The 25,653-nt window shown below is 42.9% G+C and overlaps 1 protein-coding gene across 2 annotated transcripts in view; it reads left to right on the forward strand.

The window, feature by feature from the left end:
* The window catches only part of TTL (tubulin tyrosine ligase), a 31,687-nt gene extending 6,580 nt beyond the window's left edge, over window positions 1-25,107 (forward strand). Inside the window, exons 3-7 of one of the 2 annotated variants that reach the window (XM_039462126.2) lie at window positions 4,880-5,112; window positions 7,860-7,995; window positions 9,564-9,833; window positions 17,272-17,415; window positions 21,065-25,107. In XM_039462126.2, coding sequence (XP_039318060.1) covers window positions 4,880-5,112; window positions 7,860-7,995; window positions 9,564-9,833; window positions 17,272-17,415; window positions 21,065-21,179 — 898 coding nt within the window. In that variant the 3' untranslated portion in view covers window positions 21,180-25,107. The remainder of the gene's footprint in view (window positions 1-4,879; window positions 5,113-7,859; window positions 7,996-9,563; window positions 9,834-17,271; window positions 17,416-21,064) is intronic. The other variant, XM_074397041.1, reaches the window with a different exon arrangement.
* The last annotated feature ends 546 nt before the right edge of the window (window positions 25,108-25,653 follow it).

Raw genomic sequence — 25,653 nt, forward strand, 5'->3', positions numbered from 1 at the left:
GCACCCTCGGGAGGCTTCCCAGAGCCTTGGTGGTGTTCAGTGCAGGACCCTGTCCAGCCCAATCCTTCCTCCTGTCACTTCAGGGAGTGTTAGAAATTCATTAAGGCCTCAAGGCTGAAGTCTTAGAACCCTGAGGGGCTTTTCTTCTCCTGGTACAGATCAGAGGCTTTCTTTTCCTCTCCTGAGCATTAATGTTTTATAGATGTAAATAAATCTCCATTTCTAATTATTTCCCAAATGGCCCCATGAGGAAACTGGACAAAAGCAAAGGACTTCCTGCAGAGTCTAGTCTTGGTTCTGTACAGGAAATGGTTCTGTACAAACCAATCTACAGACCTGCACTGTCCAACAGAAATAGGATGCAAGTCACACAAGTAATTTTAAACTGCCCAGCAGCCACATTAAAATAAGTGCAAAGAAACAGCTGCAGGCCAGGCATGGTGGCTCATCACTTTGGGAGAGGTGGGTGGATCACCTGAGGTCAGGAGTTCGAGACCAGCCTGGCCAACATAGTGAAACCCCATCTCTACTAAAAATACAAAAATTAGCCAGGTACGGTGGTGGGTGCCTGTAATCCCAGCTACTTGGGAGGCTGAGGCAGTAGAATCAGTTGAACCTGGGAGGTGGAGGCATTCTTCAGATTTCTGTTAGTTTTTACAGCCAATTTTCATAACGCTATTACAATTAACATTTTTTTGCATACTGAGTCATGTTATAAAAATATGTGAAATTGTTGTTATCAACTTGTATTATGAAGTTGGAACATAAATTCTCACACCTGTCTGGCTAAATCACAAATAAGGTCTTCTTTTCCCTTCCTTGGAGCTTTAAATTTAGCTTGTTCATATGCAGTATGAAGATAGATGAGAAGATGCAAATGGCAGTATTTTTTTTTTTTTTTTTTGAGGCAGAGTTTCGCACTAGTTGCCTAGGCTGGAGTGCAGTGGTGCGATCTTGGCTCACTGCAACCTCCACCTCCTGGGTTCAAGCGATTCTCCTGCCTCAGCCTTTTGAGTAGCTAGGATTACAGGCATGAGCCAGCATGCATGGCTAATTTTGTATTTTTAGTAGAGACAGGGTTTCTCCATATTGGTCAGGCTGTTCTCAAACTCCTGACCTAAGGTGATCCATTCACCTCAGCCTCCCAAAGTGCTAGGATTACAGGTGTGAGCTAATGTTCTTTTTTTTGTGACAGAGTCTCGCTGTCTCCCAGGCTGGAGTGCAGTGGTATGATCTTGATTATTCAATGATAATCACAGTTATTGAAATAATGAATTATTGAGTGAAAATAGTGATTTGACAAATAGTCCTTTTATTTTCAAGAAAATCTGAATTGGAATCGAAAAGTAAATCTTTATTTAAAAAAATAAAAAACCTGTCTCTCTCTCAATGAGTGAACATTGGCAGAGAACACAGTATCATTAAATTCATTGTCTTCTGTTTCCACAACTGGGGAATCATCGAGTATATAAAGAAGCATTTCAACAACTGTATCCATGACACTTAGAGTCTGCTTCAGAAAACCTGACACAAGGCTGGGTGCCAGGGCTCATGTCTGTAATCCCAGCACTTTGGGAAGGCGAGGCAGGTGGATCATTTGAGGTCAGGACTTTGAGACCAGCCTGGCCAACATGGCAAAGTCCCATCTCTACCATAAATACAAAAAATAAATTAGCTGGGCATGGTGGTGCATGCCTGTAGTCCCATCTACTTGGGAGGCTAAGGCATGAGAATCGCTTGATCCCACGAGGCAGAGTTTGCAGGGAGCTGAGATTGCGCCACTGCACTCCAGCCTGGGCGACAGAGTTAGACCCTGCCTCAGAAAAACAAACAAACAAAAAGAAAACCTCACACAAATGTTTTCGATATGTATCACATAATGCAATGAAACCAAAATTTCCAATATGTAGCATACAATAAAATGAAGTAGTAAAGGAAACATTAGTCTACTAAAATCTTAGTAAATCCATATTTTAATAAACCTAACTGAAGTCTTATCTGTCATGATAGAAGGTAATTTTTGGCATGTAGGTAAAATTCTCTGACAGATGTAAAAGATTAAAAAATATCTATACTATGAGTTTGATATTTTTTTAAGCTGCAATTTGCTGGCATTTTTTCATGTATTTGGAAATTTTTTGAGGCAAAACACCCAAAGTATTAATTGGACAGTATCTACAGTTCACCTAAAGCTAAAGAAAAATACTTAATATTTTTCAAATTTTGAGTCACTAGTTGATATTGTTAGAAAGGTTTTATAGTCTGTGGGCAATTGTGACTCAACTGAAGATTGTTCATTTTTGTAAATTATATTTTTAAATCTTTCCTTAAAAAAGTTTTTTAGAACCACATTTGCATCTAAAACAGTTTTCTTTTTGTGTAAGTATCCAAGCCATTTTGTAGTCGCCCAGAGTTAATTAAACTCAGACCCTGTTAAACATTTGTTTAAAAATGTGTTGGATATTGTGATTTCAGCCACTAGTTTTATTAATTATTTTTGAGTATTGAGAGGAAAATACTTATCAAGTTTATTATATACTTGCTAAAAATATCTCCTTTACACAGTTGTTTTTTCAGTTTACTTTGACCATAGCCTATTGCAGTCACCACTTGTGAATCTGTGGCATACTTCCTTTCAGATGGAGTCTCGCTCTGTCACCCAGGCTGGACTACAGTAGTACGATCTTGGCTCACTGCAACCTCCACCTCCTGGGTTCAGACATTTCTCTGCCTTAGCCTCCTGAGTAGCTGGGATTGCAGGTGCCCACACCACGCCCAGATAATCTTTTTTCGTGTGTGTATTTTTAGTAGAGACGGGGTTTCACCATCTCGGCCAGGCTGGTCTTGAACTCCTGATTTAGTGATCCACCCACCTTGGCCTCCCAAAGTGCTGGGATTACAGGTGTGAGCCACCACACCCAGCCATTTTTTTTTTGTAAATCTGTTACTGTCCTTGTCGTAGTTCTAGCTTCTGTGTTCCTGCTCAATTCCACATCAGTAGTATGCCTTTGTTTTAATTTAAAATGTTGTCCAAACTTTTTTTAACTAGAAAAAAATTCTATTTCACCTTTGTTACCAATTGTGGTATATGTAGCTAACACTGTAACTCATGCTCTCCGCATAGTAAACATATCATGTTTCAGTGCCCAGAAAGAAATCACTTGAACTGAATCAATCTATTGTCCTTCAGTAGAATAGCGATGTGTTTGTGTGTGATACTAGAAATGACACATGGCCCTGACGTGCATGCTGCAATACAACCACCAAGTGAAGTGTTACCCTACCACATCAATAAAGCTGAGATTCATGGAAAAATATTTTATAATACATTTATTTTTAAATTAAAGGCAAATTAAACTTTAGGCCAGGCATAGTGCCCACACCTGTAATCCCAGCACTTTGGGAGGCCAAGGCCAGTGGATCACCTGAGATCAGGAGTTTGAGACCAGCTTGGTCAACATGGTGAAACCTATCTCTACTAAAAATACAAAAATTAGCTGGGCGTGCTGGTGGGCACCTGTAATCCAGCTACTTGGAAGGCTGAGGTGGGAGAATCATTTGAACCCAGGAGGTGGAGGTTGCAGTGAGCCTAGATCATGCCATTGCACTCCAGCCTGGGTGACACAGTGAGACTCCATCTCAAAAAAAAAAAAAGATAAACTTTAAATTCAGTTCCTGAGTCACACTGACCAACATTTCAAATGATCAGTAGCCACATGTTACTGGCTAGTGGCCACTGGGTGGGATAATACAGATAAGGAGCTGAACTTGCAGTGAGTTAAGAATTTATTTTGTTCCTTCAAGTTTAAGTAGCTTTTCAGTTATTCCCCTTACACTTTAAAATAGCTTTATTTTTAATCTCAATCTAAAACGTCATTATTTCCACCATTTGCTCACAGACTGGGTTTTGCGGGTGAATCTTAATATGGAAGTGGCATTAACAGTTCTGTTCTAAACAGAAGAGGGAGCACAGCTCATGGAAGGCCAGCGCATGTCTGTAGGCAGGTTCCTTCCTGGCTCTGATTCCTGGGGAGTAAGAGCAGGTTTCCATTTAAGACTGGGGGTTTTGGAGTAGCTTGAGCTGTTAAAAAAAAAAAAGACTTGGGATGTTGGGGCTTGCATCTTGGCTGGTCCTCACTACCTTTATGATCTTAGGAAGTTTACTTCTCTGTGACCCAGTGCCTAATTTGTGAAATGTGATGCCAGTGCCTCTAGCTTCAGGGGTCTGATTGCAGAGTAGATGCTGTGGGAAGCCCCTGTGTGCTAAGTGCCTTGCCTGACTTTATCTTCTGTGGTGTTATGGTATTTGAGGAGCAGGAGGTATATTTCACTATGACCACTGGTGTTCTGTGTCCCATTAGAAAGATACCTTTTTTATTCTGTCACCGAAGCCAGCCTATGCTAAAAGCAAGAAAAGAAGGGCTTTAAAAAGTCTTTAGATAATTCAGATTCCTACATAAGCTTCTCTCCCATAGGGAGTTGGGCCAGGATAGTCTTTTTGCTACTTAAATTTTCCTCTCTTCTCCATTTCATTTTTTAGTATGGGTCTGGCTCAACAACCTATTTGTTGAAAAGGTATTGGCTCAGAATTATGTCCAGTTAAGTTTCCTTAGAGATGCATTTTAAAAAGAGCAAAAGTGTTGGACATTAAGCCTTTTGAATTAACTAGAGTATGCCTTTAAAGTTGCATCTAACAGCTGTGTGCTGCCCAATAATGCATTTGGGCTTTGTCCAGAGAGACCAAGAGCAAACAGAGGTGTTAGGAGATTGGGTCATGCTTTGCCTCCCTGAAAATCTCTGCGGGAAAGCAGTGGGCTTTCTGAACGGAGTGACGAAGTGCACTAAGAAGGGAGGCTGACCTTCTTATGTCATCTGCCAGGCTAATCAAGACAAGCCCAGAACTGGCTGAGTCCTGCACATGGTTCCCTGAGTCCTATGTGATTTATCCAACCAATCTCAAGACCCCAGTTGCTCCAGCACAGAATGGAATTCAGCCACTGATCAATAACTCAAGGACAGATGAAAGAGAATTCTTCCTCTCTTCTTATAACAGGAAGAAAGAGGATGGGGAGGGCAACGTTTGGATTGCAAAGTCATCAGCTGGTGCCAAAGGTGAGTTGACACTGCTGTCCCCTTCTCTACTCCTGGTAAGTTCCTATTGTGATGTATTTAGATGCATGACCCTATTCTAATCTTAATCATTGAAGTTAGAGACCACGTCTAGTTACACAGTTATAAACACCCACCTATGTACTGATGCCTTCTAAACGTGTATCTCCAGTATAGGTCTTTTCCTTTAAGCTCTAGATGCATTGACACCCTCACCATCTCTAAAAGGTGTCTGCAACTGAATACGTCTGATACAGAACTTTTTATTTCCTTCCCAACTTTGCCCACGCCAGCCTGCTCCTCCTTCACGCTTTCCACTTAGTATATGATCCCACTGTTCACTCAGTCTCTGAAGCTTAAAACCTAGGATTCATCCTTGACTACTCTACTCTTTACTATCTACTCCTAATGCATTAGCAATTCTTGCTAGCTCTACCTTCAATGTACATTCTGAATAGACTATTTCTTGCTATTTCCACTGCTCCCTATCTAAATCAAAGCCCCCATTCTGTTTAGTGTGTGTAACTGCAGAGTCTGTTCTCAATCAGTTCTCCTTCCAGACAATGTTTTAAAAACATAAATCGAATCATGTTACTTCCTAGTTGAGACTTACCAGCTGCCTTCCTAATGCAATCAGAATGAACTCCAGATTCCTAAAGGCAGCCTGCACCATATGACATTTGCCCATGTCTCTGATCTCATCTCTTTCTATCCTCAGCTTTGCTCTTTGCACCGTAGACACAAAGACTGCCTAGTATCTCTCAAATACTCCAAACTTGTCTCTCTACCTAGAATGTGCTTACATGGATTGTTTTCTGTTTCTCTCAGCTCAGACGCTGGCTCCTCAGGGAAGGCTTTTCTCATCTAAAATAGCCTCTGTTTCCATTGTTTTCTTTCCCGTTTCCCTGCTTCATTTACCTCCTGGCATTAACATCTTCCTGGCACTCTACTACTTACCTGTCCATCTCTCATGTTATGCTGTAGGCTTCACACAAACACAGACTTTCTGTCTTATTCATCCTTGTACGTTCCTCATAGGTACTCAACAAATATATGTTGAACAAATGTGTAGAAGGGGTGAGGTTTATCATACTAACTCAGGCTGAAAATAGAAGCAGTTCAGTAACTCAGTTTATGTGTAATGAACACATAAACGGTCTTGGTCTATGACTGCCCTCCTATGCTCTTTATAAAACCATTCCCTTTTGAACTCACTTCTTCTTGTGTTGCCTTGGAAGACATCTGGCCATTGGTACTCCTTTCTGTTCCAAGTCAAAGGGACATCACCTTCTTTTCCACCAGCCATAAGACAGGAGGCCTCTCTGGTATCCCTGAAAGGGGGAAAGTTGTACTCTTGCCACAAACCAGGTACCTCACCTACTTTTCTATCCCTTCTTATGACCTTTTCTCAAGTACTGCCCCCCAGTGTGGTTCCAATGGTAAATGGCAGAATTGGAGGAGGAAATAGCATGGTACTCCAGAATCCTGTGGGTTTGGGATTGGAGTCAGAATGGCCATCCTGAGGACACGTGGGTGATCCCTGGACCCTCACCAGGATAAGACTCAGAGGGACACCAAGCAGCAGGAGGAAGTCAAGAATAAAATGCCAAACAAAGACTTTTTGCTTTAGGAGTTGAGGAGATAAGTTTTTGTTTTCTTATTTTGTAGGTATTATGTTTGGGAACTATAAAATGGAACCAATAGGATTAATTTTATTCTTTTATTCTTATTAAACAAGTGTTTATTTGGTACCTACTACATGCTTTGTATAGTTGGCTCAAACTTTAAGCTCTATCCATTATGAAGCCACTGTTCAGCATGTCCGTTAGCCATCATCTTTAAACTGAGCCACCTTTACCTCTCACCTGGAGCACAGGAACACACTACATCTGTAATAGCAAATTACTGTTTAGAAACAACCCTGTTGTCCCACTGCTATTAGAGATATCAGTAGTAAATGTTTTTGCTATAAATCATGCTTGTTTCTTTTTCAATTTTAATTGTGTGTGTGTGTGTGTGTGTGTGTGTGTGTGTATGTGTATGTGTGTTGTTTTTTTTTTTTGAACACCGTCTTGCTTTGTTGCCCAGGCTGGAGTACGGTGGCATGATCTCAGTTCACTACAGCCTCAACTTCCCCGGCTCAAGCGATCCTCTTACGTCAGCCTCTTGAGTAGCTGGGACTACAGCCATGCACCACCACACCCTGTTAATTTTTTGATTTTTAGTAGAGATGAGTTCTCACTATGTTACCCAGGCTGGACTTGAACTCCTGAGCTCAAGTGATCTTCCCACCTTTGGGATTACAGGCATGAGCCATCACACCCGGCCTCAACTCTTCTTTTTTCTTAAATATTTCATTATAGTAAGTTTGAAAAATGAGATGACTTGCTCAAATGACATGAAGCCTTTATGGCTTTTGTTCTGTGTTATCCTATTGCTTTTTCAAAGACCTGTGAGCTAACAGGGAGCAGTTCATGACAAACTTTCACTAATAGTGTCATCATTTTTGTTTTCTCATTTTGTAGATATAAAATGATACATAAAATTTAAATTGAGTTGGAAGGATAATCCTGGGTGCTCTTGAGGGGAGAAGGGAGCATGTGAGAGACTTGAGTAAGGGAGGGAAAAAGAAGGTGATCAGGGCAATGAAAGCCTCCTGTGGGTTTTTGCTGTTCATATTTCCTTTCTGCCTTTATAGAAAGCTTTTGATTTGAATTGAACTGGTTTCTCTTTTGCTTTTTCCCTGTTAGGTGAAGGCATTCTCATCTCCTCAGAGGCTTCAGAGCTTCTCGATTTCATAGACAACCAGGGCCAAGTGCACGTAATACAGAAGTATCTTGAGCACCCTCTGCTGCTTGAGCCAGGTCATCGCAAGTTTGACATTCGGTAATGCGTTCATATCTGTAGCTTTGGTTTTATTCATCTGAAAAAACTGCCATGGTATATGGTGGGGAGGGGGACATGGAATATGGGAAAGTGTTTGACCATGTTACCAAAATTGAGCACAGCTGAATGGAACTGAGCTTCTGTACCTAATTTTCTATTTTTCTTTCAATACTTTTTTCTGTCTAGAAAAGATTACTAAGATTATAGATTTTCTTTTTTAAAAAATACTCTCCTCTGGCCAGGCTTAGTGGCTCATGCCTCTAATCCCAGCACTTTGGGAGGCCAAGACTGGTGGATTACCTGAGGTCAGGAGTTCGAGACCAGCCTGGCCAACATGGCAAAACCCCATCTCTAGTAAAAATATAAAAATTAGCTGGTCATGGCAGCAGATGCCTATAATCCCAGCTACTCAGGAGGCTGAGGAAGGAGAATCACTTGAACTTGGGAAGGAAGGTTGCAGTGAGCCGAGATTGTGCCATTGAACTCCAGCCTCGGCCACAGAGCAAGACTCTACTCTTTCCCTGCCCCCTCCCCCGCCAAAAAATTCTCTTCTATGAAAATGACTTGTGGATCCAAACAAATGAGTATAAATGTATGCTTGTGGAATAAGCTGAGAGATGTCCATGGATCACATAATTCAGGCACAACAGGTTGTGCAACCTTGCCAAATAATTTCTCCTTACTTCATTATTTGTGTCCCACTCTTTATGGGTTTTATGACCATATCTCAGGGGATTTTAAATTTCTGAGCAAAGGGCTTGGCATGGAGAAAGAGGTTGTGTGGTGCATTCTGAAGTTAAACAACCCTACCTATCCAGCTTACCCTTGGCCTTGATGTCAGCTCCTTGATTGCTTCATGATGTTCATTTGTCACTTCTTGAACATCAGCCCTATGTCAAATCATCTTCAGGAGGAACACTCTTAAGATTACTACAAGAGCAGACATGACAAATGGAGGTTTCATAGGTTAACCTTAAAAACCAGCCCATCTAGGGTGAGGTGTGGTGGCTCACATCTATAATCCCAGCACTTTGGGAGGCCAAGGCAGGTGGATCACCTGATGTCAGGAGTTCGAGACCAATCTGGCTAACTTAGTGAAACCCTGTCTCTACAAAAAAATATGAAAATCAGCCGAGTGCAGTGGCATGCACCTGTAATCCCAGCTACTCAGGAGGCTGAGGCAGGAGAATTGCTTGAACCCAGGAGGCGGAGGTTGCAGTGAGCTGAGGTTGCATCATTGCACTCCAGCCTGGGCAACAAGAGCAAAACTCCGTCTCAAAAAAACAAAACAAAACAAAACAAAACCCATCTGGATCTCTTCAAAATGCTTTGTCTTTTGATCAGTCTCCTTGTTATTTATGGTAAAATGTTTTGTCTCATTGTAGTGATAACTGACTATCTTAGCTAAATCATAGTGTGCATCTTACAGTTTTAGAAACTTCCTCCTTCCCTAGTTGCCTCCCACTCCTCACCTACCTCCTGAAAGAAGTCAAGATGTGGGGATTGATGTATCTACTATGCAGAAACTTTGGTGACTTGAGTAAAGCAGTGTTTCTGTTGAATTGCAGAAGCTGGGTCTTGGTGGATCATCAGTATAATATCTACCTCTATAGAGAGGGTGTGCTTCGGACTGCCTCAGAACCGTATCATGTTGATAATTTCCAAGACAAAACCTGCCATTTGACCAACCACTGCATTCAAAAAGAGTACTCAAAGAACTATGGGAAGTATGAAGAAGGAAATGAAATGTTCTTCAAGGAGTTCAATCAGTACCTAACAAGTGCTTTGAACATTACCCTAGAAAGTACCATCTTACTACAAATCAAACATATAATAAGGTAACTTAATTGTATCTTTTTTTTTTTGAGTGGGGCTTACATGTTTCTTCTTGAAGGAGCTTTGGGTGTCTTTGACTTTCAGAATTGTTTCATATAAATTGTCTAATTTATGGGCAAAAATTTTTTTGTAATTTTTAAAAATTTTTCTTTCAATGTCTGTAGGTTCTGTAATGATGTCTCCTCTTTCATTTCTGATCATAATGATTTATATTTTCTTTCTCTTTTGCTTGGACAGATTGACTACATGTTTATCAATTTTTATCTATTCAAAAAATTAGCTTTTGGTTTTATTGGTTTTCTCTATTTTTCTTTTTGGCTTCTTTGATTTATGCACTTTATTATTTTCTTCCTTTTGGTTTTTGGAGGATATAATTTACTCTTAATTTTCTAGTTGTGGTTTTTGTTTGTTTGTTTTTTAAGAGATGGTGTCTAATTTTATCGGCCAGGTTGGAGTACAGTGGTGTGTTCATAGTTCACTGCTGCCTCAAACTTTTAGGCTTAAAGGAACCTTCCTGTCTCAGCCTCCCAAGTAGCTGGGACTACAGGTGTGTACCACTGTGCCTGGCTAATTTTTTAATTTTTTATAGAGTTGGATATCACTGTCTTGCCCAGGCTGGTCTCGAGCTCCTGGGCTCAAGCCAGTCCTCCCACCTTGGTCTCCCAGAGTGCTGGGATTATTGGTGTCATTATAGGTGTGAGCCACCATGCCCAGCCTATTCCAGTTTTTAAGGTGGAAGGTTAAATAATTGATTTGAGATATTTCTTTTTTTAAAAAAAATATGCATGTCTCAGTTTCCCTCTAAATATTGCATCAGCTGAATCCCACAGATTTTGCTATTAACATAGTTTTCATTTCCATTTTATTAAAATATTTTCTAATTTCCCTTATGATTTTATCTTTAATTAATGTGATTTAAAAATTTTTGTTTAATATCCAAATATTACATCAGGAAGATACTTGGTTTGGTTTCATCTTTAAAAGTTGCCAAGGTTTGTTCCATAGCCCAGAATGTGGTCTTTTAGTAATGTTCCGTGTACATTAAAAGAATGTGTATTTGGCTGTCGTTGGGCAGAGTGTTCTTTTTCACTTTTATTTTTTATTTTGAGGCAAGGTCTTACTTTGTTTCCCAGGCTGGAATGCAGTGGCACAAACATGGTTTGCTGCAGCCTTAACCTCCTGGGCTCAAACGACACTCCTGCCTCAGCCCTCTAAGTAGCTGGGACTACAGGTATATGCCACCATACCCACCTAATTTTTGTACATTTTTTGTAGAGACAGGGTTTTGCCATGTTGCCCAAGCTGGTCTTGAACTCCTGGGCTCAAGCATTTCTCCCATCTTGGCCTCCCAAAGTGCTAGGATTACAAACATGACCCACTGCACCTGGCCTTGTTCTGCTTGTTCTATTTATTACTTTCTTAGCCAGAAGGCTGAGAAGCGATGCTTGTTCTGTTTATTATTGAAAAGAGAGGCATTGAAGTCTCCCTTAGGTAATTAATGGATTTGTGTATGTCTTCTTTCAGTTTTATCTGTTTTTGCTTCATGTCTTTTGATGATCTTTTGTTAGATGCATTTATATTTAGGATTGTTATTTCTTCTTTGGGAATTGACCCTTTTATCATTATGCAATTTGTCTTTATCTCTGGTAGTATTTTTTTTCTTTGTCTTTTTTGTTTGTTTGTTTGAGATGGTCTGGCTCTGTTGCCCAGGCTGGAGTACAGTGGCATGATCTTGGCAAACTGCAACCTCTGCCTCCCAGGCTCAAGCCATCCTCCCACCTCAGCCTCCTGAGCTACTGGGACTGCAGGCACAGGGTGTCATGCCCAGCTAATTTTTGTATTTTTTTGTAGAGACAGGGTTTCACCATATTGCTGGTCTTGAACTCCTGGCTTCAAGCAATCTACGCACCTCAGCCTCCCAAAGTGCTAGGCCTGAGCCACCATGCCCAGCCAGTATTTCTTATTTATTTATCTAATTTTTATATAACCAATCTGGCTTTCTTTTGATTAATGTTTCAATTGTTTGGTTGAGTGTTTGGCTCCCTGTCTTTTTTTTTCTTTTCTTTTTTTAGTGCTTGCTCTAGGCATTACAATATACATATATCAATTATTTCACAGCTTTCTTTAGAGTTAGTAATTTACCACTTAAAATAAAATGCAAAAACCTATAACACAGTTCACTAAATCTTCCCCTCTATGTTATAGTTATATGTATATGTCTACACATTGACATCATTACCACATATTATTTTTGCCATCAAATATATATATATTTGCACAGGTATGATAGATTATCAGGTTGGATTCTTTTTAAACTATAAAACCAAACTCTATATTGTCTGTAAGAAACCCACTTTATAAAAGGAGAAAAATATTCTTTTATATTTACCCAGTTACTACTTTTGTTCTTCCAAAGTTCTGAGTTTCACTCTGGTATCATTTCCCTTCAAACTTAAGCATTTCTTTTAGAGCTTTTATATTTACCCATATACTTCCTTAAATTTTAAAGTCCTGAGTCTCTCTGTTAAAGCATTTCTTTTAAAACAGTTTTGCTGCTGATAAATCTTTTTAATTTTCTCCCATCTGAGAATATGTTTATTTCACCGTCTTCCTGAAGGGTATTTTCACTGGATTGATACAAATCTATGGCATTGTGTATCATTTTATCTCTCCATGGTTGTACTCATTCTTTTCTTCTGATATCTTTGTTTGCTAATCCTTTCTTCGTCTATTAAAACCTGTTAGACATTTTTATTTATTTTTATTTTATTTTATTTTTTGGCAGATAGGAGACAGCATCTATTAGACATTTTTAAAGGGTAAAAGCTTTTAAGCTGCTGTTAAACTCACCTATTGAGTTCTTTATTTTAGTTAGTGTGCTTTTTAGTTCTGAAACTTCCATTTGTTTCTTTTTTTCTTTTTTTAACTTAACATTCTTGGAGTATATCTTTTTTTCATATTATAGTTGTCTTATGAAATTCTCCCACTTGCCTCATATTTTCTTGAACATAATGGCAGTTCTTTAACGTCCGTATCTGATAACTCCAAAATCTGGATTACGAATGGCAGAGTAACTGCTAATCTAGAAATCTATTTCCAGAGCACATGTCCTTAAAAAACAAAGACAAAATATATACATTTTTGAGACAGAATCTCCCTCTATCACCGAGGCCGGAGTGCAGTGGCACGATCTCAGCTCATTGCAACCTCCACCTCCCCAAGTTCTACTTGAGAGGCTGAGGCAGGAGAATTGCTTGAACCCAGGAGGTGGAGATTACAGTGAACCGAGATCACATCACTACACTCCAGCCTGGGCAACAGAGCAAGACTCCATCTTGGAAATCAATCAATCAGTCAATCATGTGGCCGTTTATGTGAGGGTCTGTTCCTAGGATCTCCAGTCTGTCCCATTGTTCTACCATCCACCATGTCAGTGCTATCCTGTCACAATGAGTGAGACTTTTTCCTTGCTATATTCTCACATAGAGCCAAGCAGAATGACTACAGGGCTTGGAGTCCCATTTCTGCAGGAAGTATAGGTGGTTGGAATTCTGACACCAGATAAACCAAGTTTGCTGGAAAAAGAATTCCTATTTCAGGCAAAAGCTTCATTGGAAGTTTGCGGCACCCCCTCCACATTGTTCAGTGCTGTTCAGAGTGTTGCTGCTGTGGTGCTATAAATGTTCCTGGCAGCTTTCAGGTTTTCTTTCTTTCCAGCTAGCCTCCCCCTAACTTCCCACTCCAGCCAAAAAAAAAGATGTACTGTAAAAAGTCTCTGATGATGGATAAAAATCCTTTAAAGTGAATTATTAATCTTGAGCTTTCAGGAAATAAAAAAAATTAAGTTTTGATTTGGTTCTGATTCTGAGTTTTTCCTTTGTATATTGGAATGTAATGCTTCTTTCAATTTTATTTTATTTTGTTTTTTTGAGACAGAGTCTTACTGAAATGCAGTGACGTGATCTCAGATCACTGCAACCTTCACCTCCCAGGTTCGAGTGATTCTCCTGCCTCAGCCTTTTGGCTAGCTGGGCCTACAGGCATGTGCCACCATGCCCCACTAATTTTTTGTATTTTTAGTAGAGACGGGGTTTCACCATGCTGGCCAGGCTGGTTTTGAACTCCTGACCTCAAGTGATTTGCCCACCTAAGCCTCCCAAAGTGCTAGGATTACAGGCATGAGCCACCACACTCGGCCTCAATTTTATATTTTAGTTTTTTTTTTTTTTTTTTTCCTCTATCTCTCTTTTTTACCATGAGCATCTGTTAAACTTTTTAATCTTCCTTAATTGTAATATTTTAAAGAATATTTTAATTAAAACAGGCTGGGTGGCCGGGCGCGGTGGCTCAAGCCTGTAATCCCAGCACTTTGGGAGGCCGAGGCGGGTGGATCACGAGGTCAAGAGATCGAGACCAACCTGGTCAACATGGTGAAACTCCGTCTCTACTAAAAATACAAAAAATTAGCTGGGCATGGTGGCGCGTGCCTGTAATCTCAGCTACTCAGGAGGCTGAGGCAGGAGAATTGCCTGAACCCAGGAGGCGGAAGTTGCGGTGAGCCGAGATCGCGCCATTGCACTCCAGCCTGGGTAACAAGAGCGAAACTCCATCTCAAAAAAAAAAAAAAAACAAAAAAAAAACAGGCTGGGTGTAGCAGCTCATGCCTATAATCCCAGCACTTTGGCAGGCTGAGGCAGGTGGATTACTTGAGCCCAGGAGTTCAAGACCAGCCTGGGCAATGTGATGAAACTCTGTCTCTACAAGATACAAAAAAAATTAGCCAGGTGTGGTGGTACATGCCTGTAGTCCCAGCTATTCAGTAGGCCAAGACCAGAGGATCGCTTGAGCTTGAGGTGGTCAAGGCTGACTGCAGTGAGCCATGATTGGGCCACTGCACTTCAGCCTGGGCAACAGAGAGACGGGGCCCTGCTTGTTTTTGGAGATAGGGTCTCGCTCTGTTTTTCAGGCTGGAGTGCAATGGTGTGATCTCTGCTCAGTGCAACCTCCACTCCCAGGTTCAAGCGATTCTCCTGCCTCAGCCTCCTGAGTTGCTGTGATTACAGGCATGTGCCACCATGCCCAACTAATTTTTTTAAGTGGAGAGTCAGGGTTTCACCAGGTTGTCCAGGCTGGTCTCAAACATCTGACCTGCCTCGGCCTCCCAAATGTGCTGGGATTGCAGGTGTGAGCCACTTCTCCTAGCCAAGAACATTTTAATTGAAGCAAAAGTTAAGGATATTCTTGTGTAGAACAGAGATTTTTTTTTTTTAATGTGATGTGTTCTTGTTGATGCAGGTTGAATATGAATGGGAGAAGACATTTTTTTTTTTTTTGAGACGGGATCTCGCTATGCTGCCCAGGCTGGAGTGCAGTGGCTATTCACAGGTGCGATGCCACTACTGATCAGCACGGATTCACTTAGTTCGCAGTGCCAAACTTAGTGCAGATACCTGATTGGCATAGTGCACTACAGCCCAGGACTCCTGAGCTCAAGCAATCCTCCCACCTCAGCCTCCCCAGTAGTTGGGACTACAGGCATGTGACCAGCAAGAGAAGAATTTTTATTATAATTAGTTTTTAAATGGCTTATCTTAAAAGAAGCATTTAAACCAAAATAGTTTTTAAAGGTTTAAATGTATCTATTAAAATATTTTTCTTTTTAGGAAAAAAGAAAAGGAGATTGAAGTTTGTTGGGGGGCTGAGGGAGGATTGACCTTGGCTCCAAGTTCACAAAGGCCTCAGTTCTTTATTAAAGTCAGGAGTCAAAACCTACATCTAGAGCTACATCTTAGCATCTTAGAATTAGTCACATGTATGCCAGTTCCCTGTATCTTTGTCTTTGTTTTTTTGTTTTGTTTTGTTTTGGTTTTTGGTTTTGTTTTGAGACAGAGTTTTGCTCTTTTGCCCAGGCTAGAGTGAAGTGGCCCAATCTCGCCTCACTGCTGCTGCAACCTCCGCCCCCTGTATTCAAGCGATTCTCCTGCCTCAGCCTCCAGACTAGCTGGCATTATAGGTGCCCGCCACCAGGCCTGGCTAATTTTTGTGTTTTTAGTAAAGACAGAGTTTCACCACGTTGGCCAGGCTGCTAACTCCTGACCTCAGGTGATCCACCCGCCTTGGCATCCCAAAGAACTATGATTATAGGCATGAGCCACTATGCCCAGTCGGCCCCTGTATCTTTTTCCTTCCAAATATACAGCTGTGTAGGACAGTTATCTCTGGTAACCCTAGAGTCATTGTAGCACATTTTATTTACTGAGATAAATGTTTTGCCCCAGGATTCAGTTGGGTGAAAAATCAGGGAAGATCTTTATAAAACAGAAATGGCATAGGTTTTCTGGAATGGTTGTAGATAAGAGGTATTTATTATTTCTAAAAATAGATGTATGGTGCCGGGTGCGGTGGCTCAAGCCTGTAATCCCAGCACTTTGGGAGGCCAAGGCAGGTGGATCACGAGGTCGAGAGATCGAGACCAACCTGGTCAACATGGTGAAACCCTGTCTCTACTAAAAATGCAAAAAATTAGCTGGGCATGGTGGTGCGTGCCTGTAATCCCAGCTACTCAGGAGGCTGAGGCAGGAGAATTGCCTGAATCCAGGAGGCGGAGGTTGCGGTGAGCCGAGATCGCGCCATTGCACTCCAGCTTGGGTAACAAGAGTGAAACTCCGTCTCAAAAAAAAAAAAAAATAGATGTATGGTTATCATAATGAAATATACTTGTTCATAAGATTAACATTTATTAAATGCTTTTTAGGTTCCAGGAGTTATGACAAGTTCCTTATGTAATTATCTCATTGAACAATCACTTGTCTAAGATTTTGGGCTGACCTGAGACATTATCTACTTATTCATTATATTTCTGAGATTCACTTTCAACTTTTTTCTGTGTCACTAAAATCCCGCCATTTTTCCATTCATTGATGCTAATAATACATTTCAACATTTAGTTTCAACATGCATGGCTCTTAAATCGTGATAATCAGCAATAATTTGGCATTAGAACTGGAACTAGTGAAATCATGAGGTCAGCTTTTTTTTTTTTTTTTTTTTTTTTGCAAATCCTGCCCTTCACCAAATGGCAGTCCATTCTTTACATGGCAAAGATACATGGAAATGTTTTATGTGTTATAAACAAACATGGCAGCAGCCCAGCTGTTGGAGGAATCTTCATTTATAGAGACCACGGTGACTCGGCACTCTGCTGCTTCTTGAGACATAGGAAAGCAGCTTTTGCCTGAAGAACATGAGTGGCTGCAGAGTTTTCTAACAAAGGCTTGTTAACTAACCTTCTCTTGAATAACCTATTGGTAATAAGTTGAAAAGAGAGAAGTCAAAGCTGATATTTGTATTCATCTCATGTAAAATCTGTCAAGCTCACCTCATGTCTTCCTTTTTTGGCCACCCTGTTCTAATGAGCATTCCCCCCGCCCCATCTCACAGGAACTGCCTCCTGAGCGTGGAACCTGCCATTAGCACCAAGCACCTCCCTTACCAGAGCTTCCAGCTCTTTGGCTTTGACTTCATGGTGGATGAGGAGCTGAAGGTGTGGCTTATTGAGGTCAACGGTGCCCCTGCTTGTGCTCAGTAAGCCTGCACGTCATTGTGTTTTCACAAGTGGGAAGTTGGTTCTGCAGTTGGGATAGTCTGTGGGTGTAAGTGCAGATGCTTTAACTGCTGTGAGGGAGGATGCCATGGTGATAGGAGACCCTTGTTGAGGACTCTGTCTGGCAGGGGGCTTTGCTGAGTCAATTTCCTTTCCCATTTTTCCATGTATTGTCAGCAGATAGGATAGTGCAGTGGCTCATGCCTGTAATCCCAGCACTTTGGAAGGTTGGCAGGTAGATTGTCTGAGCCCAGGAGTTCAAGAACAGCCTGGTCAACAGGGCAAAACCACCATCTCTACAAAAAAATACAAATTAGTTAGGCATGTTGGTGTGTGCGTATAGTCCCAGCTGCTCAGGAAGCTGAGATGGGAGGATCACTTGAGCCTGGGAGGTCGAGGCTGCAAGGAGCCATGATCATGCCACTGCACTGCAGCCTGGGCAACAGGGCAAGACCCTGTCTCAAAAGAAAACAGTAACTAAGCAGATAGCCTGTGCTCAGGTGGGTGGAGATACCATGAGAGTGTTAAAGCTCATTACTGTCAGAGAGACCCGTGTGACAGGCGGAGTCAGCAGGATCCTGTGACGTGGCGACCCAGAAGTTCAGTGGCCCCGGAGGCAGGAAGGAGTCTGAGAAGGCATCTTAGACATGGTGGATCTGGAGCTGGGGTGCAAGAAGAGGGCTTAGCTGCACCAAAGGGCAGTAGGGAGAGAGTTCTGAAAGGGGTGCAGTGTCCTACAGTCCTCGCCCTGTCCTGGGCTCTGGGCAGGTCTGGGAGATGCCCAGAATAAGAAGCTCCTGAGAACCTGCCCTCTGGAACTTCTGCTCCTCTTGGGAGAAGCCTGGCTGTAGCATGAGTGTCACAGAGTCATGAAGGAGTAAGGAAGTTAAGTGGGGACCTTCTGTGGAAGGCCTTATGTGTCAGGGAAAGTCACTCAGACTCAATTTTCTTGTGCTGCGGGTTCTCCTGAAGATCCACGTTTATCATGTCAAGACCCTTTTGTGGTTCCCATCTACATCTTGAAGAAATTGAGTGATTTTTCAAAATGTTTGAGAGAGAGTCCTGTACCTGCAAGAGACAGCGTCAACGCACAAGTTGTTCTTTGGTTAGAAGCTAGGCCTTTGCCATTGCCTGATGGTTGTGACAGGCATGATTCGTCTTGTTCATTGGTCTTGTTCATTGGTCTCTGTAGCTGATAAGTGCTTATTAGGTGCTGCCTCCCTGGCCAGGCTCTGTACAAGGCCGTGAGTTCACAGTGGGGGGCAAAGAGACACAGTCCCTACCCTTCATGGGGAGAGACTGGGCAGACAGAGACCAGGTAGATGTCAATTACAAACACGGACAAGTGCTTTAATAGAGAAGAATAAAGGATGTTGAGAGTTAATGTAACCGAGCCAAGGGCACATGATGGGAAGTGAGGTTGGACTGAGATCTGAAGGCGGAATGCAAGTTAGATGAACTAAGGGCGGAAGAAGGCAGGGCTCTGCACCTTCCCTCACCGCATTGACAGTGCCCAGTCTCACCTGCTGTCCTTTCCATCAGGGATTTGGCCCTCCATGGTGCTCTAGACCTTACCCTCCTCCCGCTCCTGTCCTCTCATCTGGCTCATTTACATTGTCACCTTTTTCCCTCTCTGCTGCATAGTTCCCATCAGCATATGCATTCCCAGTGGATTTTCCCAACTATTCAAAACGATGTCCTCCCCTGATGCCACATCCTGTCCTAATGATCACGCCTTCTCCAGTTCCCTTTGCAGCCAAGCCCTGTAGAGCAGCTTCTGCACAAGCTCTCTTCTGTTCCTCTGTTTCCATCCATGCTCTGGTCCATTCCAGGCTGGCTTCCATCCTGACTGCCCCACAGAAACTGTTCTTTGCAGGTCCCCAGCCAAGTCCTTATTGCCACCTCCAGCAGTCTCTTTCTGTCCCCACCTCCTTGGACCCATCAGCAGCATTCGAGTCAGCTGACAGCCCTCGCTGAGCTGCTGTCCTGTCGTGGCTGGGCACTTAGTGCTGGGCAGACTTGCCTCGGGAGGTGTGGGCAAGCTGGGCTCTGTCTTCCTCATCCAGTGCCTCTGGTCTTGGGCCTGGGTGTTCAGCTCCTCTCTCTCTATGTGATCTTATTGAACTTGATGATTTTAAAATTACCAGATTACATCACAGCCCAGAGATGCAGACTAGTATCCGCACCTGCCTTCCCTGCCAGAATGTTCCCCTACCTACCTCCTAGGCTTGTTGATCTCAGTGGCCACCCGCTGTTCCCCCTAGAGCCTAAGCTGCAACTTGACAGTGATCCTGCCTCTGCCTTCCCTTCCCCTCGGGTCCTGTCCATCAGGGCCCCGTGGGTTCTGCCTCCAGCCTCTGGAGTCCTCTGCCCTCCATTTGCACTGCCATCACCCTTGCACAGGTCATCTTCCACCACAGCAAAGGCTTTGGCACAGAGCCTCCTAACTGGGGTCCACTTCTGCTCTTGTCCCAGTGAAATCCATCCCCCCAGAGCAGCCAGTGTATAAAGTGGACACCAGACCATGCCATTCTCCAGACTTCCCATTACACCTGGGACACAAACCAGACTCCTCTCTCCACCTGCAAGGCCAGTGCCTTACCCACCTCTCCAGCTTCACCCTAAGCCACCATTTCCCTTGATTGCTCTTGCAGTGGACCTTTGTGATTTCTGTTACCTGTCTGTGGAATCCCCACTACCACCAGTCTTACCATGGTTGGCTTCTGCTTTACCAAAACATCTTGAGGAAGCTTCCCCTGAACAGTCCTCTCTCTGATTTTCTCTGGCCAGAGCCTTTGCAGTTTCCTTCATTACACTAACTGCCATCAAACTAACTCATCAGAAGAAACTTTGTGTGTCTGTGTGTGTGTATGTATTTCTACCCCGTCATCCATTCTCTGTCTGCCTTCTATTCATCCCTGGGTCTTGGCTTAGCTGTCACTGAAGAGTCTTCCCCCGTTGCTGGGGAGTCTTCTTCAGTGTCCCTTCAATTATGCTGAGTTGCTCCTTTCCCTGGGTAGGGCCTGCCCCTCTGTGTAATGTAGGATGGTTCTTACATGCTCTCGAAGTTGCCTGCCTTCCCTGCCAGTTGTCTTGTCTTATTCACCTGCAAGGCCTTTCATCAGTATTTGCCGAGGGAATATTTTATCTTCATGCAAAGCCTTCTGTAGCATTTGTATATACAGTGGCAACCAGTTTTAGAAATGTGGTCATGAAATAGACTTTCTAAGGTAGATCTTGGTAAAAAACAAAAACAGGAAAAACTCCCAAGTGAATTAGCTTAAGCCTATAATCCCAGCACTTTGGGAGGCCGAGATGAGAGGGTTGCTTAAGCTTAGTATTTCAAGAGCAGCATGGACAACATAGCAAGACCCCATCTCTACAAAAAGTTAAAAAATTAGCTGGGCATGGTAGTGCACACCTGTAGTGCCAGCTACTTGGGAGGCTTAGGTGGGAGGATCCCTTGAGCCCAGGAATTTGAGGCTGCAGTGAGCCATGATTGCACCACTGCACACCAACTTGGGAGACAGAGCAAAACCTTGTTTCAAAAACAAACAAAAAACATTGATTTCTTTTTTTGCTTGCACTTTGATGAAAGTCTTCAATGATGATTTTTAAAACACATTTCAGGAAGCTCTATGCGGAACTGTGCCAGGGCATCGTGGACATAGCCATTTCCAGTGTCTTCCCACCCCCAGACGTGGAGCAGCCGCAGGCCCAGCCAGCTGCCTTCATCAAGCTGTGACGCAGGGGCACTCCCAGCTGCCTTGGAAAAAGCACGGGGTCCTGCTCCAGGGGATGGTGAAATGACTGGATTGCTCTTTATCCAGCCACAGCAGGGGAAAGAAAGGCAACTCGCAAAGATGGGATGGAAGAAGGCATGTGAGCAGAGGAGGCAACTCTCAAAGAGGGGTTTGCTTAGGGGGCTTCCCGGGTGGAGCTCTCGGCGATGCTGTTGAGACTTCTGAAAACTGAAGCAAATGTCTCTGAGAAGAGAACAAAATTTTCTTCTTCGGGGGGAAAGCAGGGATTTGTCTTTTTAAGTTCTCATCCTTTAAAACAACTTTGTACACAAAGGCAGCCTTGTGAGCACAGCCCCTTCCCCTCTCCCCGGGAACAGCAGGGCACTGGGACCTCTGGTCGGTGCCTCCCACCCACTGCAGCCCTAGTGCCTTAGCTCCATGCCCGGCTGCAGCCCCGCTGCTCTGGGCCATGGATTGGACTTCAGAGCATTTTGGAAGTTGCCTGTGTGTTCCCTGCCCATCCCTTTCATAACACTCTGCCACACCAAGCTCTGGACAAGCATGCACCAACAGTCCTTAGTTTTGTGCTGGGCGCTGGCCTCTCGGCGAAGGTGGTCCCTCATCACCTTCCTGGTGGCATTTGGTCAGTCACCTGTCAGGGTTTGCGCGGGTTGGGCCCCAAACAGCATATGCTGCTCTAAGTCTGCTCTCTGCATGTTTTAGAAACAAAGTGGCAAGTCTGCTCTGAAGCTGTAAGCATCAAATAAGCATGAGAGAGAAAAAAAATGATATATTGCTTTACTTGATAGGTTGAATGTGGTAGGTCTTTCAAAATATGATGATTCAATTTTTTCTTTTATTTAACCAGAATTCTAGATGCAAGTTTGCCGAGTTCCCTTTTTTTTAAACCTTTGTAAAAACCTCTCTGAGGATCAGGAGACAGTAAAATTCCACTCCCCAAGTGGCCCTGCTCCAGACGCAGGTTGCTTTCCCTCTTTTTGTTCTTCTTGTGCCCCAGGCACTTTCTGCAGTAGCTAGAGGGGCAGGTTTCCTTCCAGGAAGGATTCTGAGTTCCTGTGCCTGTAGGCACCAGGAGAATATATAGCCTGCCTGAATGGGAAAGTCCTCTAGAATGGGAAAAAAGTGGTTTCAGCTCCACACAGGGTCTTGTGAGTCTCAACAAATGTGTACTGTTAGAAGTGGCTTCCACTTACTCGATTAATACTTTGTAGGCTTTTCAGGAGGCCACGTCACTAGCAGTAGGAAGAACAAGATGTCATTTGTGTTCAGTGTGAGCTGAGTCATCAGGCCTTTCCTAGAGTGTTCTGGAAATCATAGCGACCCATTGAAAACTGCACTCCTCCCCAGAACGTGGCATGTCCTTTCTTCATGCCTGTGTGCACTCCATTCGTCGTTTCTACTTGGCTCACGAAAATGTTTCTGCAGTCAGGTGAGACTTTTACAAAAGAGGAGAAAATGAATGCCTCCTTGAACATGATAAGATATGAGAGCCTACAATGAAAAGGCAATGATGATAGAAGTTCTTTCATAGGTGCAGCACTAGTTGATAGGATGTGAGGGTGTTACCTTGGGGTGAAGTGGAGAGGGTCCCAAGTGAATGGGCTCTCATGGGAATTGGGAATTACAGAATAAATGTCCTGAGGATTACCCAGAGTACAGATTTAAAAGTCTGCCTGTAGAGCAAAATGAAACAGTCAGTTGTAATTATTAATCCTTGAGACCCAATGCAGCTGATGGGTTGGTGTTTGGGAACTTCTGAAAAGGGAGTGAAGTCTGATCAGATCCTGGGAAGATGTATACCCAGTTAGAACATATAGGGTGCTGGGTTCCTGGCAAGTCTAGAGGGTGCTGGTGACAGGGAAAGCCCGGACATTTTTGTAATGCTGTCACATGCTAACACAGGTTTGTAATTATCTTTTGGACCCAAATTACAGTGACAAGAGATAAGAATTCAGATGTTAGGAAGTCTGTGAATCTTGATGGATTTTCTAAGAAACCTGAATCAGGCCGGGCGCGGTGGCTCAAGCTTGTAATCCCAGCACTTTGGGAGGCCGAGGCGGGAGGATCACGAGGTCAAGAGATCGAGACCATCCTGGTCAACATGGCGAAACCCCTGTCTCTACTAAAAATACAAAAAATTAGCTGGGCATGGTGGCACATGCCTGTAATCCCAGCTACTCAGGAGGCTGAGGCAGGAGAATCACCTGAACCCAGGAGGCGGAGGTTGCGGTGAGCCGAGATCGTGCCATTGCACTCCAGCCTGGGTAACAAGAGTGAAACTCCGTCTCAAAAAAAAAAAAAAAAGAAACCTGAATCAATGGCATATATGTTAGAGAAGTAAGACTTTAAGAAAAGAAGTAGTTATTCCTCATGTGGCTTCCAATAAGTATCTTATACACTTCTTTTTTTAAAAATATTAAAACATTTTTTTAAATTACATTATTTTTTATAGAGATGTGGTCTCGCTATGTTGTCCAGGCTGGATTACAGTGGCTATTTGCAGTTGCAATCATAGCACACTGCAGCCTCTAATTTCTGGGCTTGAGTGATTCTCCCGTCTCAGCCTCCTGGGTAGCTGGGACTATGGGTGCATACCACCAAGCCTGGCTTTATTTATTTCTGGTCATGTGGAATGGCTGGTTCTGAACTGTTCCATTCCCTTCCATGATGTCCTTGACACAGAAGGTCATGCCTGGCTCCCAGTCAGGCTTCATAACTTTTGGTCCATGTAAGTGCTGCCCATTGCTGGGGGAGGAGCTATTGTTTATCTGGAAATGTCAGTTGCAATCATGGTTCTGTCATTTGACTGCACAGTATCAGAGGAGCCTGTTAACCTCTCTGTGCCTTAGTTTCTTAGCCCATGAAAGAGATCATTGCCTGACCCAGGGACTACCTCAAGGGCTTTTGATGAAGACAAATGACAGTAGGAAGATGCAAAGCCTTTAGTACCAAGGTTCTCAACACTGACTACATGCTGGAATGACTTGTGAAGTTTTAAAAAAAAGTTGGTGCCCAAAAAAAAAAAAAAAAAAAACCAAAAAAGTGATGTTGGTGCCCACTCTTCCCTGTTCCTCCTGGCCAATTAAATCAGAACCTCAAACAGCAACATCCTTTGAGATGCCTTGAACCACTGCTTGAGAAGGAAGGACACACACATTATTACCTTGGAAGAATTGGATAAAGCTTATGACTTTAAAAAAAATTCTGCTTGGAAACACAAGCATTTCTTTAAGAATGACCAGATATTGCCATATGTATTTCTGGTGCAAGCAAATGTTGTCTAAGCAGTTTCTCTGTTTGCTTGTCATAGCAGCATTTGCAAACTCGAACATGCATTCATTAATGTAAACAGCTTATGAAGCTTTGACGACAAATGTAAACAGATATGAAATTATAAATCTGCTAAATATGTATTGCGGTTATTAATTATTGAAAGTCCCTTTGCCCCACACTCAACTCCTATGGCAATTATGAACTCCATTTTACCAAGAACATTTAAGTGCCTCAGCATCTGTATGATATAGTGGAGCAGGTGCTGGCATAGGTACCAGCTGACATGTGTGTCACTAGCTCTGTGGGATTGTTGCCACATACATGGAACACCTGGGAGTGCTGGAAATGTACTGGGACCGAAGCTACAAAGTGTGTTTTCATTCGCAGTGGAGGCTGTGGCAAGCAGGAGGAGGTCCAGCCCTCTTGCAGGTGTGGTGAGAGGCTCTACTAGCAAAGACATGGGTGCCAGATTGGGTACCATGTAGCATGTGGGTGCTGTATAGAAAATTCAATGATGTACATGACTCTGATCCTGGACACAAAATCTGTACTGGAGAGGAAATGACTGCTGAAATAAGGCAATTGTATGAATATTTAAAATGCCTGAAACACTAAAGTAAAGTAATGATATTTCAAGTGTTTCTGTGCCCTTTGGTTCTTGTTGACTGTCCTAGGATATCACTGGTCATTTAAATTCACCACACAATTAGCCAGGTGTGGTGGCGCATGCCTGTGGTCCCAGCTACTCCAGAGGCTGATGTGGGAGGATCACTTGAGGCTGTGGTGTGAGGCTGCAGTGAGCCATGTTGACACCACTGTACTCTAGCATGGGAAACAGAGCGAGACCGTGTCTCAAAAATAAATAAATAAATAAAAATCCATGATGCCATTACTCAGGGGTAAACAGACTTGCTGTAAAAGACCAGATAGTAAACCTGCTAGGCTTTGTAAGCCAATATAGGGTCTCTGTTGTGTACTTTTTTTCCTCCGACTCTTAAAAAAAATACAAAAACTCTTCTTAGCTTTTAGGCCACATAAAAGCAGGCCAAATGTGGCAGTAATTTGCTGACCCCAGGACGTTACCTGAAACATAAGCGAACAGATTGTCCTTCAAACCTGACGAGCTGCTCAGTGAAGCACTGAGACAGTTTCAGCTGCCAGAGTCCCAGCCCATCGTTTCTC

The sequence above is a fragment of the Saimiri boliviensis genome, chromosome 1 (genome assembly GCF_048565385.1).
Source record: "Saimiri boliviensis isolate mSaiBol1 chromosome 1, mSaiBol1.pri, whole genome shotgun sequence".
In the NCBI taxonomy this organism is placed as follows: Eukaryota; Metazoa; Chordata; class Mammalia; order Primates; family Cebidae; genus Saimiri; species Saimiri boliviensis.